Here is a 26639-nt window from a genome sequence, read left to right on the forward strand (position 1 = left end):
TAATGGTGTGCCTGTATGGTAACAGAGCAGGATTGGGGTGGGAGATACCCGATTTTCCAGGTGTTGTGTGTCTCAGTTCCCCTGGCTAGGAAAACGGATCCCCTTCCCCCTTGCGCTTCCAGGTGAGGCGATGCCTCGCCCTGCTTCAGCTCTCGCTGGTCAGGCTGCAGCAGCTGACCAGCATCGATTGTCCGGCACTCCCTAGTGAGATGACCCCAGTACCTCAGTTGAAAATGCAGAAATCACCGGTCTTCTGTGTCGCTCGCGCTGGGAGTTGGAGACTGGAGCTGTTCCTATTCGGCCATCTTGCTCCGCCCTCCTCGGATCTTTTGTATTTCTGTGGGTTTAATTTTAATGTCACCTTTGTCATTTCTGATTGGGTTATTTGGATCTTCTTTCTTTTCTTCTCTGTTAATCTAGCTACGGGTCTTGTTTATCCTTTCAAAAAACAAACTTTTCATTTTATTGATCCTTTTTATGGTTTTTTGGGTCTCAATTTTATTTATGTTCTAATTTTAGTTATTTCTTTTCCTCTGCTAGCTTTGGAGTTAGTTCGTTCTAGTCTTTCTAGTTCCTTTAGGTGCCAGGTTTGGTTAATTTGAGATCTATCTTCTTGCTGTAGGTATTTAGTGTTCTCAATTTTCTTCTTAACTCTGCTTTTGACACATCCCAGAAGTTTTGGTATATTGTGTCTCTATTCTCATTGGTTTCAAATAATTCTTTGATTCTGCCTTAATTTTGTTATTTATCCAAAAATCATCCAGGAGCAAGTTGTCCAGTTTCCATGCATTTGTGTTGTGTCAAGAGTTTCTCTTGGTATTCATTTCTATTTCATTTCATTGTGGTCTGGGAAGATGATTGGTGTGATTGAGATTTTTTAAAATTGAGACTTGCTTTATGACTGAGCATGTAGCTGATCTGAGAGTATGTTCCACGTGCAGATTAGAAGAATGATGTGTATAATGTATAATGTATATTATATATGCAATATGCGTGTGTTGGTGTGTGTGTATATATATTTATGCATACATATTGTATTAGTCCACTCTCACGCTGCTATAAGAGCTGCCTGAGACTGGCTAATATACATAAAACAAAGGTTTAATTGACTCACAGTTCTGTATGGCTGGGGAGGCCTCAGGAAACTTACAGTCATGGCAGAAGGGCAAGCAGGCACCTCTTACATGGTGGCAGGTGAGAGAGAATGTGTGATGTCAAACATTTATAAAACCATCAGATCTTGTGAGAACTCACTCACTATCAAGAGAATAGCATAGGGGAAACCACCCTCATGATTCATTCACCTCCCACCAGTTCTCTCCCTTAAAACGTGGAGATTGGCTGGGTGCGGTGGCTCACGCCTGTAATCCCAGCACTTTGGGAGGCCGAGGTGGGCAGATCACCTGAGATCAGGAGTTTGAGACCAGTCTGCCCAACATGGCGAAACCCTGTCTCTACTAAAAATACAAAAAATTAGCCTGGCGTGGTAGTGGGTGCCTGTAATCCCAGCTACTCGGGAGGCTGAGGCAGGAGAATCGCTTGAACCCGGGAGGCAGAGGTTGCAGTGAGCCAAGATCACACAACTGCACTCCAGCTTGGGTGACAAGAGCAAAATTCCATCTCAAAAAAAAAAAAATAAAATAAAATAAAAAAAAAATAAAGTGGGGATTACAATTCGAGATGAGGTTTGGGTGGGAACACAGAACCAAACTCTCTCTCTCTCTCTCACACACACACACACACACACACACATGAAAAGTGTATATTTAACTATCTTAATGTATGAGCTATTTTCTCCTGGGTCATACCGTGTATTTGAAACATGCTGAGATTTGACTTGTGTTGTGGGTCTACAGGCAACAAGGGTTAATTATAGTGAGTCTTGAGGAGAAATAACAACCCTTTCAAAGCATCTTCCCCAGATGATGTTATCATAGGGTTTTTCCGCAAAGGAAGGTTAGTCATGGTAGAAGTCGTCTACTTCCACTGTAAAAGGTGATCAGAGTGACTTGAAAATGTAAGATTCTCAATTCCATTTGAATTCTACCAGATTTCCCAATTCCAACTTTCAGGGTCTCATTATTTCTCAATCAGTTTCCTAATGTTCACATGAAAAACTTGTTAAGGCTGTGAATTCAAGTGCTATTGTAATCTAGCCACTTTAACAGTTAAATTTTGTGTTCGATTTTCAGCAATAGTGGCCCTGTGATTATGAGACATGAGAATGTATTAAAACTGCCATGGAAATGTTCGGACTCTCAGACTGTGATCTTGAGCTTGTCCTTTTCTGTAAGTGTGGTAATGCATTCAGGAAAATCAGTTCCAAACTACAATAACTGTTGTCATCACTACTGCTGTTATAATCAAATTTAATAGCCACTAGGGCTCCCAAGGCATTTGCTTTAGTTAGCACATCATCATAATCAACCACAGGTAATAATCTAACTAACTTGTTGAAATGTCACTGTATGTCATGGATAACTAGCATCTGATTTCCCATTGGCAATGAACTCAGCACTTTCATCTAACCCAAATCCATGACTAATCCAATTCTCAAATCCCATCTTTGAAAATCTGTCTTCTCAGACCACTCCAAATACCAATACTATAGCAGGGTCAATCAGAAAACAGAAAACACACTAGTAATTTAAATGAGAAAAATTTAATATTAATAATTGCAACTTGTAATAGGTGATTAATTATCAAAAGAGAAGTAGTAAATGCAAAAAGCAGCTATCTAGCTCTAGGGCTGAGGGAGGGCAAATTAAGAAGAAACTGAGAACTTAGAAAAACTCTCCCTACCATCCACTTCAACACTGATTTGTACCTTTTTCAGAAGGAACGGCTGCCATTGGCATGCACAGTCTGCCAGTGGTAAAGAAATTTTCCAGAGAGCATTGGCCAGAGTGTTGGCTCCTACGAGTGGCCTGCTGGGTAGAGGAGAAACTAGTTAGAGGGCATTGGCAGGCTGGAGCTGGTCTGCAAGGGCTACTGAGATGAGGATGACCAGATCTCTCGCATACCACTACATGGGCTGCCATGCTTAAAAACAGCACATAAATTTAGGGAAAAGTCCCTTTAGCTTGCAAAGGGCTTGCAGCGTCCCCTCAGGGCTCTCTATTGACAAAGCCTCTATTGACATTGAGTCATCTGGCACAGGAGAAATGTTTACAGGACCTACCTCTAGTATCTCAAAGCAGGGTAAAGAAGGGTGGATTTATAGCTGTGAGGCAATAAACTGATACCTGGCACAAGAGTGAATAAACTTGGTTGTTTAATGGTTGGAAAGAAGGCTGCTGCAGCTGGAGGTGAGTGAATGGGACAGGGACAATGTAGGAAATGAGGTCTGAGAGGCAGAGAGGTAGTTGGAGTCAGATCATGTAGGGTTTTATGGATCATGGCAAAGACTTTGGATTTTAATCCAGGTGTGATGGGAAAGCATTGAACAGTTTAGAGCAGGGGTGTGGTGTGGTCTAATTTGTTTAAAAATATCAGTCTGATTATTAGGTGTATACTTGACTTTGGGGGACAAGAGTGAAGAAAAGGGAGGCTCCCGTTTGCCAAGTGCCAGGTAACTTATGCTGCATCTTCTGAAGGCTTCACTTTCTCTCCTGAGTTCTAACCAGCATGATCAAATGTCTTAGTTGGCCTGCAACAACTTAGGGTTCATGTGCTCCTTATTCTCAAACGTTATAGTTTAAGACCATATTTTATATGGTCACCTGGTTCTAACATATCTCAAATCCTCTCCTTTCTTGAAAACAAGCCTGAAATTTCAAGATCATTAGGTAGAATTTCTAGGAGTGACTGCTATATCATTGCTATCTTTGGAGAATGACTGAAGTATGGGTAATTCCTCAGGACCTCCCCGCCAACCGCCCCACCTACTGATAGGAGCCACTGGTACCAAACTGATTCCTGTTAAAATGCAAAGGCCACTGAGGGAGAAAACACAGTTTGTATCAACACCTAAGAATCCTTTCTTCTTTCCTGTTTCTTCATACTGGCAGGCCCTAGCCCATTGGTGTAATTTCTGCTGTCTAGTGTTAGCATTCCTCTAACTTAAGATGACATAAATAGGACTAAGGGACAGTCCTACTGACAACAGCCCTATTTTGAAGACCAGGATACCCACAAAGGATTTTGCAGAAGAAGCCTTTCAAGTTTCCTAATAAGATGTCCAAAATGCAGCCATGTACAGAAGATCAAGCCATCTGTTACTTCTCCTGGACCTTGGAACAGAAGCCAGAGCTCCTGCTTTAGCTGACTTCATTGCTTCTCCAGCTAAATCAAAATTTACAGGTAGGTGAAACAGGAGGTTTGCCCTAAGACACCTCTAGCTGTTTTACCTAACCCATTACTCTCCCCACTTTCTGTCATATTTTCCCTCCCTCTCCATTAATTTGCCATAAAGCTGACAGCCTTTGGACCCATTTTCCATCAAGTCCTGTTCTCCAGTCTTTTATTTATACCCTCCAACCTTTGTTTTCCACTATAAGGGAATGGAATGATAAAAAACTATACATTTCCTCTCCCAGTGACTTTGCATTTTAGAAGGAATCAAAGTTGATACCAGTGGTCCCTTGACGTAAGAAAAAACTATGTGGGGAGCTTGTCTGACATGCATATCGATGAGCTCCAATACCTAAGAATCTGGTTTAAAAGTTTTGGGGTGGGACCTAGGAATCCGTGTTTTAATCAAGCATCTCATGTGATTTTTTTTTTTTTTTTTTTTTTTTTAAATGGAGTCTCGCTTTGTCGCTCAGGTTCGTATGCAGTGGTGCAATCTTGGCTCACTGCAACTTCTGCCTCCTGGGTTCAAGCGATTCTCCTGCCTCAGCCTCCCAAGTAGCTGGGACTACAGGCGCCTGGGCCTCCCAAAGTGCTGGGATTACAGGCACGAGCCATTGCGCCCGGCCTCATGTGATTTTTGAGAGTTGTTTCAGGAACCACACTTTGAGAGTAATGCCTCAAGTTAAAGGCAGGTGATGCTAGAGTTGCATGCATAAGCTGTGAGAAGTGAAGGCTTTATTGAGTCCCAGGAGTCATGCCATACAGATAGTTGCACACAAATGTGTAAACTGTCTTCTGATTCTAAAATTGTGACACATGGTATGTCAGTGGGGACATCATTGAAACACCTGGGCTAAGCAGTCACCATATCTTATGGGGTTATGTGAAATTTTGTTATTAAAGCTGTTCAAGAGTGCCGAGTCCAGCCCTGCCTCTCCTCCCTGTGAGATTCCCTAGGAAATTATAAATGTGAAATTACAGTCAATAAAACTATAACTACTATTTCATTATTAGCTGGAATAATGTTGAATACTGTGCAGCAGAGAGCTCTGTAAATGCTGGATTGCAGCCCAGCAGTTTGGTTCATGGTCAGTTCAGGGTCTTCTATTTGACCACTTTCCACAGTCTGAATTCTCAAGCTGATATATCCAAATGTGCTTCTGAAGAGCAAGAGATTGCCAGACTGCTGAGTCATTTACTTGGTAAACCATATGATAATAGTGGGAGAGAGAGATAAAATAAGAGCTAGAGATAGAGAGAGAGAATGCTTGGCTCTGCTTACTATTACTATATAGAGGATAAAATGGGCAGAAGTAGATCTGGTGCAGGAAAAGGTGGCTGAAGGCCAGGATAGACCTAAGCAGCTGACACCAAATTATAAAGCAGAAGTGTGGCCCTACACACACGATGCATGACTTTCACTCTGGTGAAATGCTTCCATGGTTTTTTAATTCCTGGCATCGGCTATACCTCCACTTTTTTTACTCTCATTCAAGAAAGCATACCAAAATGAAAAAGAGAAATTTCTTTAAAAGTCTTGCATCTGTTATAGTTGATTCAGAATGTCATTTGCAAACTTTGAAGTTTTAATGATTACTGGTAACAACATTTTACAACTGATTGTGATCTACCAACAGATTATGACCTGGTGTGCCAGGTCCTGGTGAATACACCTCCGACCTGTTCCTGGAGCCCAGGCAAGTAGCAATTTCAGATGAGGTCAATCCTCTGCTCCTCTCTCTAGTTTTTGAACTCCTCTTTTTTTTCCCCCCCCCATACAACTCGAGACTTCAGGGTTCAGGCTGTGGGTGATGGGGCAGGGTGGAAGGAGGTTCTAGTGGGGAAGTAGAAAAGTTGGCTTATGTCAACTTTACAAGCAGAAGTTGGCTCTGTAATTCTCAGAATTCACTTGATCTTCAATGGGGAGAGGTTAGGAGGGTTCTTACAACTGTGTTCAGCTAATATACATGTATTTCGGGGACAGATTTTATTTTTTTAATTTTTAAATTGTGGTGAAATAGACAAAACAAAGTAGCCATTAAGTGGCATCAAATACATTCATAATGTTGTGCAACCATCACCACTATCATCCCCAGAACTCTCTTCATTTTGTAAAACTGAAATGCATATTTTGACTACATGGAGTACCTCGTATGAATGGAATCATACAGTACTTGTCTTTTTGTGACAGGCTTATTTTGACTTAGCATAATGTCCTCAAGTTTCAGCCATGTTGTAGTATACAGCAGAATTTCATTCTTATGATTATTTTGGACCTTACATTTAGGTATTTGATCAAATTTGAATTAATTTTTGTATATGGTAGTACTAAGGGGTCTGATTTCACTCTTTTCATGTTGATATACATTTTCCCAAGAATCATTTGTTGAAGAGACTGTTCTTTTTCCCGTTGAATGGTCCTGACACCCTTGTCAAAGATCAACTGACTATATACAGGGTTTATTTCTGGGCACTCGAGTCTATTCTATTGGTCTATATGTCTGTCTGTATGCCATTATCTGCTATTTTGACTACTGTAGCTTTGTAGTAAGTCTTGAAATCAGAAAGTGTGAGTCATCCAGCTTTGTTCTTTTTCAAGATTGTTTTGGCTATTTGATGTCTGTTGAGATTCCATATACATTTTAGGATGGGTTTTTCTACTTCAGCAAAAAGTATCATTAGGATTTTTGGTAGGTATCGCATTGAATCTTCAGATCACTTTCAGTGGCACTCACTCCTTAATAATATGAATTCTTCTAATCCATGTACATGGGGTATGTTGCTGTTTATGTCTTTCTTATTTCTTTCAGCAATGTTTTGTAGTTTTCATTGTATAAGTCTTTTATCTCCTTGGTTAACTTAATTCCTAAGCACTTTAATCTTTTTGATGCTACTGTAAATGGAATTATTTTCAAAATTCCCTTTTCAGATTTTTCATTATTAGTGTACAGAAATGTAACTGACTTTCGTGTGTTGGCTTTGTATGCTGTTACTTTGCTGAATTCATTGATTAGTTCTAACTTTTTTGGTGTCTGGGATCCTCAGTATGTTCTACATAGAAGATAATATCATCTGTGAACAGAGCTAATTTTACTTCATACTTTCTAATTCAGATGACTTTTTCCTTGTCTAATTGCTAGGGCTAGAACTTTCAGTACTATGTTGAATAAAAGTGGTGAAAGTGGGCATCCTTGCTTTGTTCCTGATCTTTGAGGGAAAGTTCTTTGTCTTTCATCATTGAGTTTGGTGCTCACTGTGGGCTTTTCACATATGGCTTTTATTAGGTTGAGGTAATTTCCTACTATTGGTAGTTTGTTGAATGTCTTTATCATGAAAGGATATTAAATTTTGTCAAATACTTTTTCTGCACCAATTAAGATGATTATGTGTTTTCCCCTGTATTTTATTAATGTGGTCTATTACGTTGATCAATTTTCATATGTTGAACCATCTTTGCATTCCAGGAATAAATCCCACTTGATTATGGTGTATAATCCTTTTAATATACTGCTGAATTTGGCTTGCTAGTTTTGTTGAGGATTTTGCATCAATGTTTATAAAAGACAATGGTCTGTACTTTTCTTTTCTGGTAGTATCTTTGTCTGGCTTCAGTATTAGGGTAATGCTGGCCTCAAAGAATGAGATAGGAAGTGTGCTCTCCTCTTCAATTTTTTTTGAAGGAGTTTGACAGGTACTGATGTTCTCTAAATGTTTGGTAGAGTTTGCCAGTGATGCCATCAGGTTCATGGTCTTTCTTTATGGGGAGATTTTTGATTATTGATTTAATCTCCTTACTAGTTATAGCACGACGTGCATTTTCTAGTTCTTTGTAATTTAGTCTGGGTGAGTCTTGTTTTTCTAGGAATTTGTTCATTTCATCTAGGTTATCCAATTTTTTGGTGTACAATTGTTTATAGTACTCTCTTACAGTCCTTTTGATTTGTGTATAATTGGTAGTAATGCCTCCACTTTCATATCTGATTTTAGTAATCTGAGTCTCTTCTCCTTTTTTCCTTGTCTGTCTAGCTAAAACTTGTCAATTTTGTTGATATTCTCAAAGAACTAATTTTGGTTTCATTGGTACTGCTCTATTGTTTTCTGTTCTATATTTCATTTATTACTGTTCTAATTTTTATAATTTTCCTTCCTTCTTCTAGCTTTGGGTTTAGTTTGTTCTTATTATAATTTCTTAAGTTGTAAGGAGAGATTGTTAATTTAATTTTTTTTTAAATGTAAGAACTTATGGCTATAAAATTTCTGTTTAGCACTGCTTTCTTTGCATTCCATAAGTTTTGGTATGTTGTGTTTTTGTTTTCATTTGTCTCTAAGTATTTTCCAATTTCCCTTGTGATATCTACTTTTTTGATTCAATGGTTAAGAGTCTGCTGTTAAATTTCCACAAATTTGTGAATTTTCCAACTTTCCTTCTATCTTGTATTTCTGATTTCATCCTGCTGTGGTTGGAGAAGATACTTTATATGACAGCTTTTAATCTATTGAGATTTCATTTGTGGCTTAACATATGGTCTATCCTGGAAAATGCCCCATGTGCTTTTAAGAAGAATGTGTATGCTGGTGTAATTGGATAACGTTTTCTGTATGTCTGTTAGATATAGTTGGTTTATTGTGTTAAGTCCTCTATTTCCTTATTTATCCTCTCTGGCTATTCTCTTATTGACACTGGAGTATTGAAATCTCCAATTGTTATTGTAGAATTGTCTATTTCTCCCTTTGATTCTGCCTGAAGTTTTTGTTCCATATATACCGATGGTCTGTTATTAGGTGTGAAACTGTTTATAATTGTTATAACTTCTTGCTGTATTGAACCTTTTATTAACATATAATGTCTCTTGTAAGCTTTTTAAAATGTAAAGTCTATTTTTTCTGATATCAGTATAGCCCTTCCTGCTCTCTTTTGGTTACTATTTGCATAGAATATCTTTTCCTGTCACCCTTAGTCTGTTTTTGTGTCTGGATCTTAAGTGAGTCTCTTGCAGATGCATATAGTTGGCTCATATTTTTCAATACATTCTGCCAAGCTCTGTCTTTTGACAGTTTAATCCATTTAAATTTAAAGTAATTACTAATAACGAGGGACTTACTTCTGTTATTTTGCCATTGTTTTCTAATACCTTCTTTTGTCCCTCATTTCCTATATTACTGTCCTCTTTTGTGTTGAGTTGATTTTTTTGGTAGTAAAGCACTTAAATTCCTTTCTAATTTTCTTTTGTGTATATTCTATAGCAACTTTCTTTGTGGTTACCATGGGGATTGTATTTAAACTCTCAAAATTATAACACTTCAATTTGAATTTATACCAATTTAGTTTCAATAACATATAAAAACTCTGTTTCTTTACTACTCTGTCCTCAGCCCTTTGAGTTGTTGCTGTCCCACAATTACATCTTTATACACTATGTGCTCCAAAACACAAACTAATAATTTTGGAAAATGCATTAGTCTTTGAAATTATGTAGAAAATAACATGTTGAGTTACAAACTCAAGTTACAATAATACTACCTTTTAGATTAATATTTTTTTTAAGTACTAGTCTCTTAAGTAGAAAATAAAAGTGGAGTAGAAAAGAAAAAGCAGAGTTATAATTGCCCATGTATTTACCTTCATTGAGATCTTTTATTCTTCATACAGCTTCAAATTACTGCCCAGTGCCCTTTCATTTCACCCTGCAGGAGTGAATTTCTTGCAGGGTAGGTCTAGTGGTAATGAACTCCTTCAGCTTTTGCTTATCTGGAAATGCTTTAAATTCTTCTTCACTTTTGAAAGACAATTTTGCCAGATATAGAATTCTTGTCTGATAGTTGTTTTTTTCTCTTTTAGCGCTTTGAATATACTGGCCCACTGCCTTCTGGTCTCAAAAGTTTCAGGTGAGAAATTTGCTGTTAATCTTACTCAGAATACTCTTGTGTGTCATAAGTCACTTCTCTGTTGCTGCTCTTAAGAGTCTCGCTTTATGTTTCAAAAACTTGACTATAACATGTCTTAGTATGGGTCTTTTTCACCTTACTTAGAGTTTGTTAAGCTTGGATATTTATATTCATGTCTTTGGTCAAATTTGGAAAAATTCCAGTTACTATTTCTTCATATATTCTCTATTCTCCTTTCTTTCTCTCTTATTCTTCTTGGACTCCAACAATGTGTACATGGATCTTGATGGTGTCCCACAAGTCTTTTTAGGCTCTGTTTACTTTCCTCAATATTTTATTTCTGTGTTCCTCAGACTCAATGATTTTCATTGTCCTGTCTTTAAGTTTACTGGTTCTTTCTTCTTCCTGCTCAATTCTGACTTTAAATTACCCTAGTAAAATTTTTCATTTCAGGTATTGTATTTTCAGCTTTAGAATTTTTTGTTTCTTTTTAGGTGTTCTATTTATTGATATTACCATTTGTTCGTACCTCTTTTTCTTGACTTAATATCTTTCTTTAGTTTTTTGAACGTCTTTAAGAGAGTTGTTTTAAGTTCTTTGTCTAGTAGATCTGCCATCAGGTCTTTTCTAGGAGCAGTTCCTGTTAATTTATGTATTTTTCCTTTCAATGGGCCATACTTTCCTGTTTCTTTCTTTGCCTTGTTGAAAACTGGACATTTGAATCTAAGAATGTGATAACTCTGGAAATCAGAGTTTCCTCCTTCCTTAGGGTTTGGTGGTGGTGTTTTTGTCTTTAATTTTTTAGGCCACTCTGTGCCAAGCATCAGCATGAGGTGGAAACTCCAGGTCTTCTCAGGTGTCTCCTGAGCTTCTTTCTTTCCCTGGGTATGTACAGTCACTTTCTAATTTTCCTTGTATATGCAGTTGCTTTTGAGTGTCTTAGTCTTTAATGTCTGGCTCCCCAAGAAAGAAAAAGAGAAAAGCGAAGGGGGAGGAGGAGTGCTGGCTCTTCAAATTATCTGGAAATCACTTCAGCTGGTGGTGGAGGGGCTTGCAGCAGTGGGTACAACAAAAGTAGCTGCCCACCTCTGTGTTTGCACCTCTGTGATTAGCAGCAGCAATAAGTATCCTGAACAAAGACCCCTGAAATTTGAAGAACAGGATACTTTTAGCCCACTCTGGCCTCTACACGCTGTGTGCAAGCTGGTATTGGACAAGTGCTCAGCTGCCTGTATTATGAGATAAATAGTACTTTCTCATAATAATAATGGGTTCTGCTGGTACTATTTCCACCCAAGGAAGTCACCCTGGTTCTCTCTTCATGCCTGTCTATGCAGTGCTCACCCTTCCAGGAGTAGAAAATGGGCTAGGGGAGGAGAGTGGATTAGCTGCTACTGTACTAAGAGCTGGAATTGACCAAAATTAACCTTGATTTACTGTCCGAGCCTCCCCCTGAAAGTTGCAAACCTTCATTAGACTCCAGAGTTTCAAAATATTAATAGTTACACAAAACAGATTCTGCCAGTGTATTTGTTGTCTATCAGGGAGGATTCTTGGTGCTCCTTACTCTGCCATCTTCCAGAATCTCTGGGACAAATTATTTTTAGTTAAGGGGTTATTCTGAAATAACTTTATTGAAGTTAGTTCAAGTTATAGTAACCAAAAAAAGAAAAGCAATCTTACATTTGTATAGTCCTCATAGTACTTTATATATTATCATGTCTCCCCGTCCTTCCTTCTCTCCTACATTCCATCCCTCTCCCCTGCTGTCCTTCTTTCAAAACCAATTTAGGAGACAGCTTTTCCTGTCTAATCCGTGTGAATTAGCCATTTAATTCCTCTGATTTTTTCTCCTTTTTAAATGTTGGCCATTTTCCTGTCAACTCTTTCATGAGAAGGAAGAAATAGGGGATGGATTAACTGCTGAATGGACTTAGGTATTATCATTGGATTCATATTTCCTGTGTTCTCTCCAGTCTTCTTCCTTTTGGGGATCCCAAACAATTGAGATAACCGGGTGAAGTTTGTTTTTGCGACCTCTAGGGAACAGGAGAAAGGAAGAAATATGGAAGAGGGAAGATACAATGAAGCCAATGTAGACATTGTTAAGAAATTTATTTGCAATTCTTATTTTTTGTGTTTTTTGTTTGTTTTTTAAATAACATCATTCCTTAGATAAAAATGCAATCTTACAGGAATATACAATAGTGTCTCACACAGAGATGACCCTGAAGCTCTCCTTGAAGGGTTGCCCCTTCTAGATTCCCTGGCCTTTCTCGAGGGTGAGAAGGCCATCAGGCGAGGCCTCTGACAATGGGATTATTTGAGGATTACAAACTGTACAATGATATTTACAACAGTAAGACTGTGAAGTCGTGGAGCCTGGAGGGGAGGATGTGGGGTTGTGTAGGGGTGTGGGGAATGGTGACAATGGAGGCAGTGCCCATCTTTCTGTGCCTCTGATAACAGGCATGATACAGATTGGTTTGGCGGATGAAGGTGGGTTTGAGCAGGAGGACACGAGGAGAGGGGAGCTTTATCTGGAGCCTTTCATGGGAGGAAAGTTTTGCATGGTAGCTCTGGTGGATTAAAATAAAATAGCAATATTATAAGAGTAATAGACCTTTCAGTGCTTCACCAATGGGGAATCTGTCACCCTATTTCTTAATGAGTGTGCGTGTTTTGCCATGGGTTATTCTCATCCACTACCATCACAGACTTGTCCAGACTTGCTGATCTCTGTTTCCCACGGCCTCATTGCAAGGCCTCATTCCCACCAGGCTCTGGGAGAAGAGCATGCATTCTGGGCAGGACAGGACATGGAAATGGGGTGGTATATAATCTGGCTGGGATTCAAGAGATTCAAGAGATGGATTTCAGGTGTGGCGACGGGCTGCAGCTGGATGCATAGGTGGCCTGAGGCAGGAAAAGAGAAGGTGTGCACAGCTTTGGGATGCTGGAGACACCTCCTGAAGGAGATCTTTTTGCACAGGACTGTGTGTTTACAAATCGTCTTCCCGTGATGTGCAAGTTCTTTCCTTTCCCCCTTTTAAACATTGGTATAGTTTCTCCGTGTTGGGAAGTCTTGGGGTTGGGTGCTATGTACAGGACCCAGTGACCCACTCTCTTTTGCTTCCTTTCACTCTATAGGAGAGCCTTCTCTTTTCTCTTGGCCAATGGCCAGGAGAGGTTTCCTCAAGGAGGTCCCTGAATCCTGCAGCCTTAGGTTCCTTGGCAAGGGAGTCACTGCTTGGCCTGGTGCCTGCTCACCTCTTTTTCCTAATTCCCTTGGTAATAAACTTGAGATCTCTAAGAATTCCATAACGGGAATTCTCCAGACCCAAACAGTGAATAAGAATCATTCTGTCCATTTCTGCATTTCCTCACATAGAAATGACCCTCTCTTAAAACCTACAAGCTCTTCCACCCAGAGCTTCTTTTTGATAATGACCTTGGTTTGAGGTGCATGAGTGAATTTTAGAAATGAATGTACAATGTATGTCTGATTCATGCCAGGGGAAGTGGCATGGTGCCCTTTCTGGGATCCCTACAAAGTCAAATTCCTTAGATTCTGAGAATTGGGGTGCATGGGATGCCCTGAAAAGGTGGGGGTATCCCTGTGTAGCAGCCAGTAACGGATCTGAAGGGAGAGGACGCGGCTCTGGTGACGTAACATTTCAAACCTCTGTGTAATTACCTAGTCTTCATCTTTTCTTCCTCATTCTTAGTAGAGACATGGGAGAATTTCCATGAAAAATGCTAACTCTGACTCCTCTCGGTGCTCCACAGATGTGTTACCCTTCATCCACTCAGCTGCAAGATCTAGAGTGCTTTCAGGGGTGCCTGGAACGCTTCTCTAATACCCCACAAAGACCATGGATCTTTGCCACTTCAGGTGCTTTGGCTCAAACCTCTTAAAGTCATCCCAGGTAAAAGTGTTGATTGTAGTATTCTCTCAATGTACATAAATAGAATATATCTCATAATAACAGGAGGTTCTGATGGTACTACTTCCACCCGAGGGAGTCACTGCTGCGCCCTCCTTGTCTATGTATACAGTGCTCACCCTTGCAGGAGCAGGAAAGTCCCTTATCTGGAGCTCAACCCCAGCTCTTGTGCCTTAAAGGTGTGTTTCCTAGGGAGATGGTTCAAGCATCCCCCACAATAATGTGGAGATGTGGCAGAAGCCCATTCACCTGTTATACTGGTATCTGGCTCCACAAAGAAGCGTTTCATTGCTTTGACGTGAAAATGAATTGATGAATGAAGTTAAGCCCAGAAGTGGCTTCACAAAGAGGTTGTGTAAGCATCTGCCCATGGGACTCCTTTCCACGCACCATCTTTCTCACTAGGTGTTGGGAAAGACAGAGAGCTGGGGCCGGGGAGGGCAGTGGGAAGAGGGAGCTCTGCTTAGGGACAGGGAAAGGTGCCCCATTCCTGACAGTTGTAGGACTCTTCTTTGCCTCCTATCTTCCCCCTCAACCTCCTCAAATCGTAGCCGCTGGAGAACCTGGACTCTGGCGGCTGAGGGCCTCCCTGTGAGTGAGGTTCAGGCTTCCCCGCCTGCCTTTGCACAGGGCCTGTGTCAGGTTGCCACCTGGACCGCATGAGGGGCAGGGACATCAGCACGAGGGGGGACAGGGCGGCGCAGTATACCCTCACACCCCGCCAGCTAGGGCTGACGTGGCTGGGACAAACACCCCCAGATGGACGGTGTACTCTTCTACCTCCCAAATCCTTGAGATATCAGCGGCTCTACCACACAGATCACTGTGGGTTGGTGAGCTGAACATGTCCTGTCCATGAACTGCAAGAGACCCAGAGTGAGTCAATATATGCCCTTTTCTTGCCTCCATTCTCCTCCCAGTCCTCTCGTGTGCTGACGATTCTGCCCCCCCAGGAGCCAGGTCTTTGTTTAAAACATGGAATTGGCCCGGACTGCCATCAGCAAGTATTTTGCCTCCCCTGGGGTTGAAAGAGTCTTCTGGGAGTCAGCAGGCCCCTTGTGTGGCCTCTTGCTGAATTGTTTCTAAATCCTCAACAATGATATTTTAATTATTCTAGGCCTCTAGGGACGGAGATGCCATCATCCTCCTTTGCCACCTTTCCCACGATGAGGCTAAAAACCCTGATGACCAGGGTTCCACTCTATCCCTGACCTACATTCTTGTTCTACTTCTTTGCCTTTAGGAGTGGTGGCTGTGTATCTTCAGGACTCCATAAAGTAGCCACCATCCTTTGGGTGGCTTCCAAAGTCCCCATTTTCAAGGTGTCCCTATTTCTCAGGAGATGAACTTGGGCATGGAAAGGCCTGCATTTCCTGAGGTTGTCCCCCATGTCTTCAGCTACATAGTCAGGAGACAGGCTGGGTGGAGAAAAGCTGGGAGAGAAGAACAGGCAGCTTCACTCCAGACAAGCACCTGGAATTTGGAACTGGGAAACAGAATGAGAGACATTGCCTTGCTCTTTTGAGTGGATTTACCAGAGTGAGACCTACTGGATTAAGAAGAAGGAAAGGGGTTATAATAATACCTTCTGAATCAAAGCTGGGAAAAATTCTCCAAGGTCTGGAAATGAAAGAGGCAGGGCTGGTCAGAGGACAAAGAATTAAGCTGATCAAACTGCAGCCCTTAAACTGTGTTTCTTCAAGTCCCTTGGGCCCTTAGCCCCTGGCTGTTTTCTCCTGCCACTTGGGGGCTGTCAGGAGGGGTATGGAAGATGTGACAATTATGTTTTACAAGGTCATGGGGAAAATTCCATTTTAGGTGGAGAGTAGACATCACTCGGAAAGCTGTGGATGTGGTTCATTGGTGTCACTACTTGTGCCAGTCTGTTGTGATGACAGGCATCGTACACCAGTCTTATTCTAGATCGGAAAATCAGCCTAGGACAGTCCTCCTGCCCTAGACAGGGAACGCCCGTGTGTACCTCCGGCTAGAAATCTTGGGAACTTTACAAAGGATGATACCTAAACTCAATTTCTAGAGGACCTTGATGGCACTGAAAAGGAATCAAGAAAGTCTGGATGACTTGGGTGTGGAGATCCATAAAGAAACTCTGTTTCTAGACTGTGTTAACCAGGGAGTATCAAGTACATTTCTCTACTTTTTCATGGATCACTCCAGCAAGGTGCCATAGAGGAATGGACTGTCCCTTAGTTTAATTTCCAGCTTACTTATATATGTGCCAAGAGGGAACACTAGGACTGAAAGAGATTCAGTGGGTCAATTCTGGGGGAATGGTTGGGTCCAGTTTTCCCCAAAGCTGTCCCTTTTCAGCCATCACTGTTGACATACATTTGAAGGACACAGCACCAAAAGAGTGATGTTCTAGGGAGATACGTGAGCATCAGAGATGCCCCCACAAAATCTGTTCCCACCCCCACTGTGGGCTCCGGATGCCTCTTCCCTTGTCCTGGCCTCCTCCTCAGCAGCCCAAACATTAGGGCAAGCCTGAAGGAAAGGCTGCTCCAGAGTGAGGAGTGGACGGAGAAAGGAGCACGCAGAGTTGACTTTCAGATGGATCAGGGGTGTTCACCCGTTCCTTTCTCGAGCCCCTGCTCTCCTCGCTGGGTAGAGCGGAATCCTGAAGTGAGGATGCCCCTCCCTCCAAGCAGCCTGACTTTAATTTTATCCTCCCGGTTGGTGTACACTTTCCTAAGGAAGCCAACGAGAAAAGTCTGTATGGTGGGAGTGAAGGGAAGGCCAGGCACCTCTTCCGTGGGGGATGTGGATGCCAGCCCGGTGACGGAGGGCTGCTCAGAACGCCTGCCTACGCCTAATAGTGAAGGGCTGTTCTTGGAGAAGTACCAAATCAGATGACCAGAGCAGAGTGGACAGAGTGAAGCCTGGAATAAAATAGGTCCTGGTCTATCACAGCAAGAGGCGGTAGGAACATACCCAGCAAACGATTTTGGAAAAATTGAGGAAAATGGAAGCGAACACAAGATATGCAAAACAGTAATGTCCAAACCTGTTTGTGGAGAGCAGAATAATGACTACACTGGTGATACCTTTGCTCATTGTGCAAATTGAAGAAAACTTGTTCCCTTTCCCCCAACCACATATAGAAAAGCACTTAAGAGTTCAAAGGTAAAGCTTGTCACACTCCAAATACAAAATGATTTACTTTACATGCAGCAAAATATACAAGAAGTGAATCCGAAAACCAACTTAATTCAATTCATTATATTCGCTTGGCACAATTGCAATTCAGTTTTAAAAAAATATTTGAAAAATACTGAAACTGACCTGAATTCAAGTATAACGGTTTCTTCAACAGAAACATTCTCAATGCAATAGAACATTACACGGAATATATTGAAGCAAAATGCCTTCTTGTGTTTTTCCCTTAAATTTGTCTTTTTTTTTAAAATACAGTTTTAATGCCAACACAACTCACAATTGTATTTTAAATGAATATTATTGCATTGTTTTTGCATATCTTGTGGGACAGAAAATGCAAAGAGTTACTGATTCCCATTTCAGAAGCAGAGACAGTGGTTTGTTTTTGCTTTCAAATGGCCCCAGATTCAGATCTTCCCACAGCTAAACCAGAAAGGGGGGACTGCGTAGTCACTGGTGTGCACGGGCACATGGTGTGGGTGCATATACATACGCAGGACATATGCACACAGACAACCCCACCACACACACACGCGTCGCACACACTCGGACACTCGCGCATGCTCCTCTCTCCCAAACCCACCTGTACACCCAGCATTAAAAGGAACCCAACTCTATCACCCACATGTGCAAGACCACATCAAGTGCATTGCAATTACCTTTCCATTAGAAAACCGAACCAAACCAGAACAAAAATAGGTTACTACCTAAGAAAATGATAACAAATTATTGGGCATACACAATGGTTGGTAATACTCTCCTGCAGCGGCTTCTATTGAACCTCCGTGGAAAAAGGAAACCACAACCGTTTAAATAATACAAGAAAACCAAACCCGATGTACATTGGCAAAAGTGAAAACAGAAAGGTGAGGGGGCTACAGGACTTTGTAAACACTCTTCTTCCTCCCCTCCCCCTGGGAAAAACAAAATAAAAAATTAAAAAAAACCCAAAACCAAAAAGAAACTGCAACATGCTGTCAAGAAAAGTGTCAAACCACAAAACAAAAGAGCGCTCAGCGGAAGCTCAGCACCACCTGGTTGCGCGGAGCCGGCGGCCCCTTCCCGGCGGCGCAGCTCCTCCCTCGCGCTGCCTGCGGGCCGGCGCTGGCCGGGAGCTCGGCGTGGCCCGTGCCGGTCGGGGGATCCCGTCGCAGGTGGGCAGGGGCGGGTCGGGGTGAGCCGCACCATGGCCGGCCCCACGCCCATCCCCAAAGCTCCGCGCCCCTGACGGCCTCCTCCTCCCTCTCCGGGCCGGGCTGGGGTCCTCCTGGAAGTCCTGCCCCGCTCCCTTCTCCAAATCCGCAGGACCCTGGCTCTAGGGAGACAGCGAGGCTCGTACAGAATATGTGCAAATGGTTTCTACAAGCAGAGTCGAAAGACACCCGTTTGCTGTAGGGTCCTTTTGGTGAGGGCGCGCGGGAAGCCGGGGTGCTCTCCCCGCAGAGGCGCGGCCGGGCCCGGGGACCTGCGGGCTGGGAGAGGGCAGGCAACTTCCTCGCGCCCCGGGACCCTCGCCGCCGCCTCTCCCCGCCTCTGCAGACGCAGCCGGGCGCCTTCCTCCCGGAGGGCGGCTCGCGCACCCTGGCTCCGCGTCTTGTCCCAACAGAAATGAATGAAGACGCTGTTCCGGTTAACTCCAGGTCACGAGAACAGTGAGGCACTTCTGAAACGAACCCATTAGGAACATTGAAACAAATAAAAAAAGCCCGCATCTGGCAGCGCCCACTACAGGCTGCTGACGTAGACCCTGCTGTCCTGGAGCTCCTCCTCGCTCAGGCGCCCCCGCGCGCGCGCACAGCCCGCGTCCTCTTCGCCCCCGGCTCGGTCCTGCCCCGCGTCCCTGCAGTTCACAAACGGTAAGAGGGCGCCATTGGGGCTCTGTGGGGCGCCCCCGCTGAGGATGTTGTCGGCCGCGCTCTCCATCTCCTCTATGGTCATGTCGCAGGCGTCCGCCAGCTCCTGGGTGGTGACCTCGATGAACTTGGGATCTTGAGCGAACTGCCCCAGTCCTTCAGAAATCAAGACCTGAAGGAGCGGGGTGGGAGCCATGAAGAACCAAAGGAACATTATTCCTGGAGCCCAGCTCTTCTGTTGCGGGCTAGAGCCAGGGGTGTCTGGTGGGTCACTCGGGGAAGTGTGCCTGTGCACGTGGACCTGTGTGTGTTGGGAGGGGCACCCACAGGGAACAAGTAGAGATGGAGCATCTGCCAAAAGAATTAATTAGGGATGTGCAGGCCAGAGAAGTTTCGGCTGGGGTGGTCAAACACTGTCATCAAATATATAAAGACTTGCTAATGGCCCAGCACCGTGGCTCACACCTGTCACCCAGCACTTTGGGAAGCCCAGGCAGCAGGACTGCTTGAGCCCAGGAGTTCGAGACCAGGCCCAGGCAACACGGGGAAACTTCGTCTCTACAAAAAATTTTATAACAATTAGCTGAGCGTGGTAATGCACACCTGTGATCTTAGCAAGGCCAGAGGCTGAGGTGGGAGGATCATTTGACCCCAGCAGCCCCAGGCTGCAGTGAGCTGTGACGGCACCACCTCACTCCAGCCTGGGTGACAGAGTGACAAGCTGCAGGGAGCTGTGACTGCACCACTCCACTCCAGCCTGGGTGACACAGCGAGACCCTGTCTCAAAAACAACCAAAACAAAACCCACAGTAGGCTTGACTCTCAGAGGGACCAGGGAGGCTGCCCTGCTGCTACGTCAGCAGATCCCAGCCTGCCTCTCTCCCTTCTGACACCCACCGGACCTTTCTACTATTCTTTCAGAGAAACCGTTCTCCCTGGTGAAACTGCTGAGACAGGCCCACTGCCCATTGCCTGCCACCGCCTTTCTAGGGGTGAGGTATATGTGCAAACACGGTGCATGCCCCTGCCTTGCTTCTGCTGGGAAGGGCCGGCCGGTGACCCTCAAGCTTCTCTGTCCTCCCCACCGGCTGCGTAGTGCCTGGCTATGGGAAAATCAGCTTCTGAGCCAGGGGGTGGGGGGAAGCTGAGTGCAGCCTGGCACTCACTCCTCCCAGACATCTGTTTGTCTTGCTCCTTGCCCACGCCACTTATTCTCTCCTCACCCTGCTTAGTTTTTCTTTGGTACTCCTGACTTTCCTGATGTGTTATGTATGTGTGTGTTCATCATCTGTCTCTCCTCACCATGATGTGAGCTCATGAGAGCAGAAGCTCTGTTCCTCAGCTATGTCCGTGTACCTAGAACAGCGCCTGCACATGGTAGGCCCTCAGGGGAGGTCTGTGAAATGAATGCAGGATGACCAAGGCCACAGGAATATCAGACTTTGAGAGGTAAACCTTGGAAGCCACCTGGTTTAACTCCCTACCTCCTGCACGACGGCCTGATGTCCAGGTGAGCACAGTCTCTGCTTGGCTATGTCTGATGATGGGGGGCTCACTACTTTTCAGGCAAGCCCCTTTCATTTTGGAAGAGCTGTTGGGAAGGTCTTCCTCGTGTGAGCTGAAATCTGCCTGCTGGTGGGCTGAGCCAATTGCTCCGACCTGCCACCCTTTCCCCATTCCACCCGTTTCAAGGTGTAAGAGGTGTGTTGCACCCTCCATAGTCACCTCCTCTCTAGGGTTTCTTCCCTAACTCCCTGAACCGGTTCTTCTAGGACATGGTTTCTAGGAACCTCGCCATCCTGGTCATCCTCTTTTGGATTTGTTCCAATGTGTCAAAGGTCCCTAATAATGTGGTACCAGGATGGCACTAGACGCTCTGGCCAGGCAGAGCGTCGTGGGACTGAAAGCTCTCTTGTTCTAGACTAGTGGCTCTCAACCTGGCGGTACATTCAAATCACTGAAGAGCTTTAACAATCATCAGTTAATTTGTCGTGGGTTTCCAAATCGCCCCAGGTGATGCTCACGGGCAGTCAGGCCTGAGCACCTCGGATCTTGCCTGTCTGTGTATAAAGGCAGCCAGGCTCACATTTGCATGTTGAGCAGCTGCAGCACAGATGCCTCTGGCTGGGATAAGTTGCCCAGTCGTTTCTGTTGCCCTCTGCAGTGGGCCTCGCCTCAAGAGAGCCCACAGCATCTTGTGCGGTCATGGCTTTCCGCATCCCAGCCCTCGTGCAGCCCTGAGAGGGAGGGTCTGTCCGGCTCAGATACTGACTGCAATGGATTTGGCAAGAGCCAGGTGCTGCCTCCTCAGCCAAGTCCCCTTGTTGCCCGTGGCCTCTCCCCCCTGCCCGTCTGTGAGTCACCTACCGCTTCCACCAGGCTGCTGGCACTGCCGTGGAACTGCCTCCCTGGGGCCCCAGCCTGGCTGGGCACCATGAGGGAGACGGGCCGGGCTCTCCGGGTGGTGCTGCTGTCCCCGCCACCGGGGGTGGTCTCAGCCCAGGAGCCGCAATGGATGGACGGGAAGCTGCTGTTGAGTTTCTCACTGGACTCGGCGCCCTCCAGCCGCAGGGTGGGGATGGGCTGTGGCGGCCAGCCTCGGCTGCCAGGTGTGGCCGGCGGGGTGGCAAAAGGCCTGGGGAATGAGGCAGGGGAATGGCTTCTCTGGAGGAGGGGGCTCAGGCCTGCCACTGCCAATGCCTGTGGACACACAAGGGGTGTGAGTTAATAGGAGTGGGCGACCCCAAGCAAGGCAGGCCCCTGCTTCTGAGCAAACACTGCTTTGCAGCTGCTGCGTCCAGCTAGCTCCACCTGCCTGGCGTTCACATGCCATTGTTTCCCCTCTCGGTCCTTTCTCAACCTGGCATGACTTTCAACCATCTCAAAATACATCTTAGGATCATCTGGGTCTGAAGTGATCTCTTTCTCCTATAACTTCTGAAAGCCGGGATTGGGTGGAGTTGTGGTCACCTGCTTTTAGCCCTGGCCTGGTCACCTGTCAGCTGTACATTCTCTTGCTCTTGGTTTTGTCCTCAATAGAATGGAGAGCAGGGTGAGGCCTGCATGTCGGTAAAGCCGGAGAACGAATGCTGTCTATCCGTCCCCGCTGTGGGGCGGGTGTGAGGTTCAAATGCAATGAGGTCTGTGAAGCACTGTGCACCTCACAAAGAGTTGGGAAAACCAGTATTTGTGGTTTTAGTTCTTACAGTTAATGGGGCCATTCATAATGCCCTGCCAGTCTCCAGCTCACGTTGTCTTTGAACCGTTGTTAAATCTGGTGCTGTATTGTGGTTAAAAGATTCACAGCCGGGAGCAGTGGCTCATGCCTGTAATCTCAGGACTTTGGGAGGCCAAGGTGGGCAGATCATCTGAGGTCGGGAGTTCGAGACCAGCCTGACCAACATGGAGTAACCCTGTCTCTACTAAAAATACAAAATTAGCCAGGCGTGGTGGTGCATGCCTATAATCCCAGCTACTCGGGAGGCTGAGGCAGGAGAATGGCTTGAACCCGGGAGGTGGAGGTTGCAGTGAGCCGAGATCTTGCCATTGCATGCCAGCCTGGGAAACAAGAGTGAAACTCTGTCTCAAAAAAAAAAACCAACCAAACAAAAAAAACCAGATTCACATGGTGCACCCTTTGTCCCTGAATGTTCCTGAGCATCCTGAGGGTCGGGACCAGGCCTGCCTGGCTGTTGCCATGACGACCTGCCCAGGCAGAGGCTCTGCAGAGTGAGCTGCTCTGATGGGATGTGCTCCCGGGAGACAGTGACACTGTGGTGGGGAAAGCCCACCTCTAGGGTCACAGAGTACAGGAGGAGAAAGAGATGAAGAAGAGAGTTTCATGCCTGCCAGTACGACAAGAACAGATAAGTGAAATCGACTTCTAGAAATCTTTTAAGATAGCACACACAGTGTCCCCACATCCTTCCACCTCCTGCCCCAGCCCATGGTGGTCCTCAGCCTGGGGCTCCTGGGTCCCTGGGAATCTGAGAAAAGTGTAAGGCCATATTCATTATTTCAGAAAGCCCTGTGGAAGTCAACGCCACACAGGCTAAGAAAACCTGTTTATTTCTGGGAGCTGAAGTATTATCAACTCAGCCAGGCCACACTGGCCATCTCATGCTGATTATGAGTTTTGATTGGCAGTCGAATATCTCTGGGTACAAAGCATAAGTCCATTTAAAACATAGGTCCATGCTATAAGAGAGTATATCTTTAAAAAGGTCAGAATGTTGGGAAACCCAGGTTTAGACCTGTTTGCCTGGAGTTCATAGACTGGCCTTATATGACACTGAAGCTCAAAGATACTACGGTATGTTTGATCCTGGCATCTTGGATTTCACTGTCTCAGCTGTAGTCAGCCACACCAAGAGACATTTCCTTTATGGAATCTCCCTGGACCTGCTTTCTGTGGATGTCATTCCCTACCCTTGACCATGTTGCTGGTGGGTTCTTTAATCACTTCTCTATGTCATTGGATGGATTTTTGTCCGGCACAATTTCCAGGTATGTTCAAACCCTAGGTACAAGTACATCTTCCTGAGTGCCCTGCAGCATAGGCCAGTGTCAGGGGAGTCAGTGGCATCTGTGGCAGCCTAAGAAGAAAGCTCAGGTGGAACCCGCAGCTCTGGGTCCTCAGGATCACACAAAGAGCTTCTGAGACCAGCACTTCCTAGGCGCCCCCTGCGATGCTGCAGACCTTGCTGCGGCTCTCACCTGCACAGGAGGAGTGCGAAGCCTTACAGGGATGGCTCTTAGGGCAGGGGCAGGACGTGCCAGCCATCTGAGACAGGCAAGACCCACTGAGGTCTTCAGGATTTGTCCATCACCCCCGGGTGAGCTGTCTGGCGGGCGCCTCGCAGTCCCAGCGCAGGATTGTGTCCAAAAGTGTGAGCTACCTGATGATGACCAGATGCAAGGGCAGGACTGTCTTCTGAGAGATGTCTCCCCCCTCGTCCCTTCTGGTCGCTTCAGACATTCCAGGTGTAAGGAGCGCCTTGACCTGCAAAGCCAGCCAGAGAGCCAGGATCAGGGGCAGGAAAGTCTTGGGGGCCCCCTTCCAGTTCCACTGGTAAGACTAGAGGAGAAAGGAGAGCTGCTACAGCATGCGGCAGCGAAAACAGGACGATGTGCCTGTGACGCTGGTTTCACACTATAAAGGCTGTGTGATGAGACGGTGCCAGAGCAGTAACTATGGCCCTGAGGGACACCCCTCTCCTCCCCCTCCCCTCGTCGAGACGTGTTCTGAAGCATGATCGAGTCCAGGCGTGCTACATCCATGGCAGACGCAGCCGTCTTGTGCTTTGGATTGTTGTCTCCTTGCTTTGGAACATCCCCCCACTGTGTAGGGCTGGTTGAGGCAGGCACAATGGTTTCTCGGTCATCCCCTGGTACCTGACCGGCATTCCTCTTGGGAGTAGCCACATCTGGAGAGCGAGGGGTGCATTTACCTAGTGAGGCGGAGCGGAGGAAACCCCTCTTTGGGGATTGCCGGATGTCCCTCTTGTCCTCCTCTGGGAGCGTCAGTTGCCGATTTTCGTCATCCTGGTAGGACAGCCTGGAACAGAAAGCTCTTGGGGCTTGTTCCTGGAGGCTGAGAAGTGGCCACCCACAGGGACAGCTGCACCCCTGGAAAGCACTTTGATCCTTAGTGAAGGGACGCCCACTTTGTGCTTACAGACAGGTTTGGTGAATTGCCACCCCAAGAAGTTCTGGCCTGCCCCTGGCGTCTTCCAGGCCTGCTCAGTGGGAGTTGCCAGCTCCTCACCCACAGCCTGTCTCATGAGCCTGCAGTTCTGACTTGGGGCAGTGAAGGCACTCTGGGGTCAAAGGTGTTGAGAAAGCGGAAAGAATCCTAGGCCCATGAAGTTCTTTTGGGGAATGGCCTTGGCTCCCGTGTTTGCATGAGCTGATGCTGTTTTCCCCAGTGACTCTTAACTTTAGCCCAAACTTATTCCTACCCCCCAATTTCTCCCTGCCCTGCCACCCCCTCTTCAGCAAGAGCACATAAGCAGCTGCCTCCAACCACTCGACAGTCACTCAGTAGGTGAACAGCAGGGCTGTGAGGGACCTCAGGCGGCATCTAGTCTATGGCTTCCAGGCCTTTGATGGAGACTCAATGAGAAGTAGATTTGACACCTTCCCATCATGCACAGACACAGCTGATGGGATGAAACCTCATGCCTTTGGTTACCCTCGGTGCATGCATTGCACCCTGGGGAGTCCTAGTCCACTTTAGTCTGTTCTATTTTTATTGAAATCTTGATTCACAATCCCTGCTGGGTCAGCCTGGAGTCCAGGAAGCACCATTGCATTCCAACCTCATTCCCAAATGAGATCACTGACTCGCTGGTCCCTGGTGCCACCTCACACCTCTGACGGTCACTCCACACCTGCTTGTGGCAAAGCACAGAGACTTGGATAATTTATAGACGTGCAGGAATGCTGGTTGAGTGTAGACTGCGGTATTTATGCCTTCTAGCCTTGCTCTTATTCTCAGCTAGGTAAGGCCTGCCTATTATATTTTGTTCTTACACAAATCACCCCCACTCTTGCAGTCCCAGCTTCCGTTTCACCTTGTGCATGGTACCAGTTAAGGTCACCCTGCCCTCAACTTTCTCTGAACGCCTGTACCCCTGGGGGTTGTACCACTCTGGGGTAGTGAGCAACTCTCCATGTTATCTTCCTCTCCTGAGACCCTCTTAGATTCCTAGTTTGTGGAATTTCCTTGAGGATGGAGACTGGGTTCTTAATGACCTAGCAGAGTGCCTCGTGCACCAAGCACTCTAGAATAACCAAAAAAGGTTAAAATACATGCTCTTCCTGATTTCTAGGGTAGGCGGTCAGGCATTCGTGTGTATTCTCTAAAAATCAACTTAGAGAATATTATCTCATAAGGAACTTCAGATATCTCTCCTGGTTTTACATTGTCTGTGTTTTGCTGAGTCAGAAAAGTAGAAGGCCTGTCACGCCCACCGTCCCACTTTGCTGATGGGGACACGAAGGCACAGAGTGGTTCAGGGATTTGTCAAGAGTCGCTGGTTGGGACTCTTTCCAGGCTTTTCCTTACTCACTGGATTCTTCTTTCTATGCTGGGGAAAAGGAGGTGCTTCTGCTACTCTTCCCATCCAGTTCCTGAGCAGAAAGCACTGGACCCCAGGAAGCCGCATGCTGTGCTGGCCTGGCTGCCGCTCTCCCTACACCCCACAGTTGGGGCCTGGTGCCCCCTCCCACCACCTCCAGCCACACCTTTCCTGTCTTCAAAAGCCTGCAAGGCTAGTCCTTCCTCACTCTAAAGTCCTCTCAGGAACTGAACGGACTGACATGCTGGGACGGGTCGGTGAGTGCTTCGTTCCTGCCCCGGGTCCCCGTGGGGTTCCTCCCTGTCTGCATTAGCAGCTCCGGGGTTCCCCAGTGGGGCTGAGAGTGGACACGCCCTGCATGGTGCCTGGCCACGCTTAACTGTGCTGCTCTTCCAGAGTGG

The 26639-nt window shown here is 45.6% G+C and overlaps 2 protein-coding genes across 19 annotated transcripts in view; both read right to left on the reverse strand.

Annotated features, from left to right (window-relative positions):
- Window positions 1-26639, reverse strand: part of CACNA1C (calcium voltage-gated channel subunit alpha1 C) — an 800874-nt gene that overhangs the window by 41722 nt on the left and 732513 nt on the right. For all 18 annotated transcript variants that reach the window (XM_017863189.1, XM_017863204.1, XM_017863129.1 and 15 more), the window contains one exon: window positions 24607-24713. In XM_017863189.1, the coding sequence (XP_017718678.1) occupies window positions 24607-24713 (107 nt within the window). The remainder of the gene's footprint in view (window positions 1-24606; window positions 24714-26639) is intronic.
- On the reverse strand, window positions 12278-19023 carry LOC108522773 (translation initiation factor IF-2-like). Its single transcript, XM_017863215.1, has one exon. The coding sequence runs from the start codon at window positions 19013-19015 to the stop codon at window positions 18317-18319; it is 699 nt and encodes a 232-aa protein (XP_017718704.1). The 5' UTR covers window positions 19016-19023; the 3' UTR covers window positions 12278-18316.

The sequence above is a fragment of the Rhinopithecus bieti genome, unplaced genomic scaffold (genome assembly GCF_001698545.2).
Source record: "Rhinopithecus bieti isolate Rb0 unplaced genomic scaffold, ASM169854v2 scaffold_2654, whole genome shotgun sequence".
In the NCBI taxonomy this organism is placed as follows: domain Eukaryota; kingdom Metazoa; phylum Chordata; class Mammalia; order Primates; family Cercopithecidae; genus Rhinopithecus; species Rhinopithecus bieti.

Excerpts from the sequence above, each read along its gene's own strand:
- LOC108522773 (XM_017863215.1), bottom strand. The coding sequence starts at position 19,015 with ATGCGGGCTTTTTTTATTTGTTTCAATGTTCCTAATGGGTTCGTTTCA.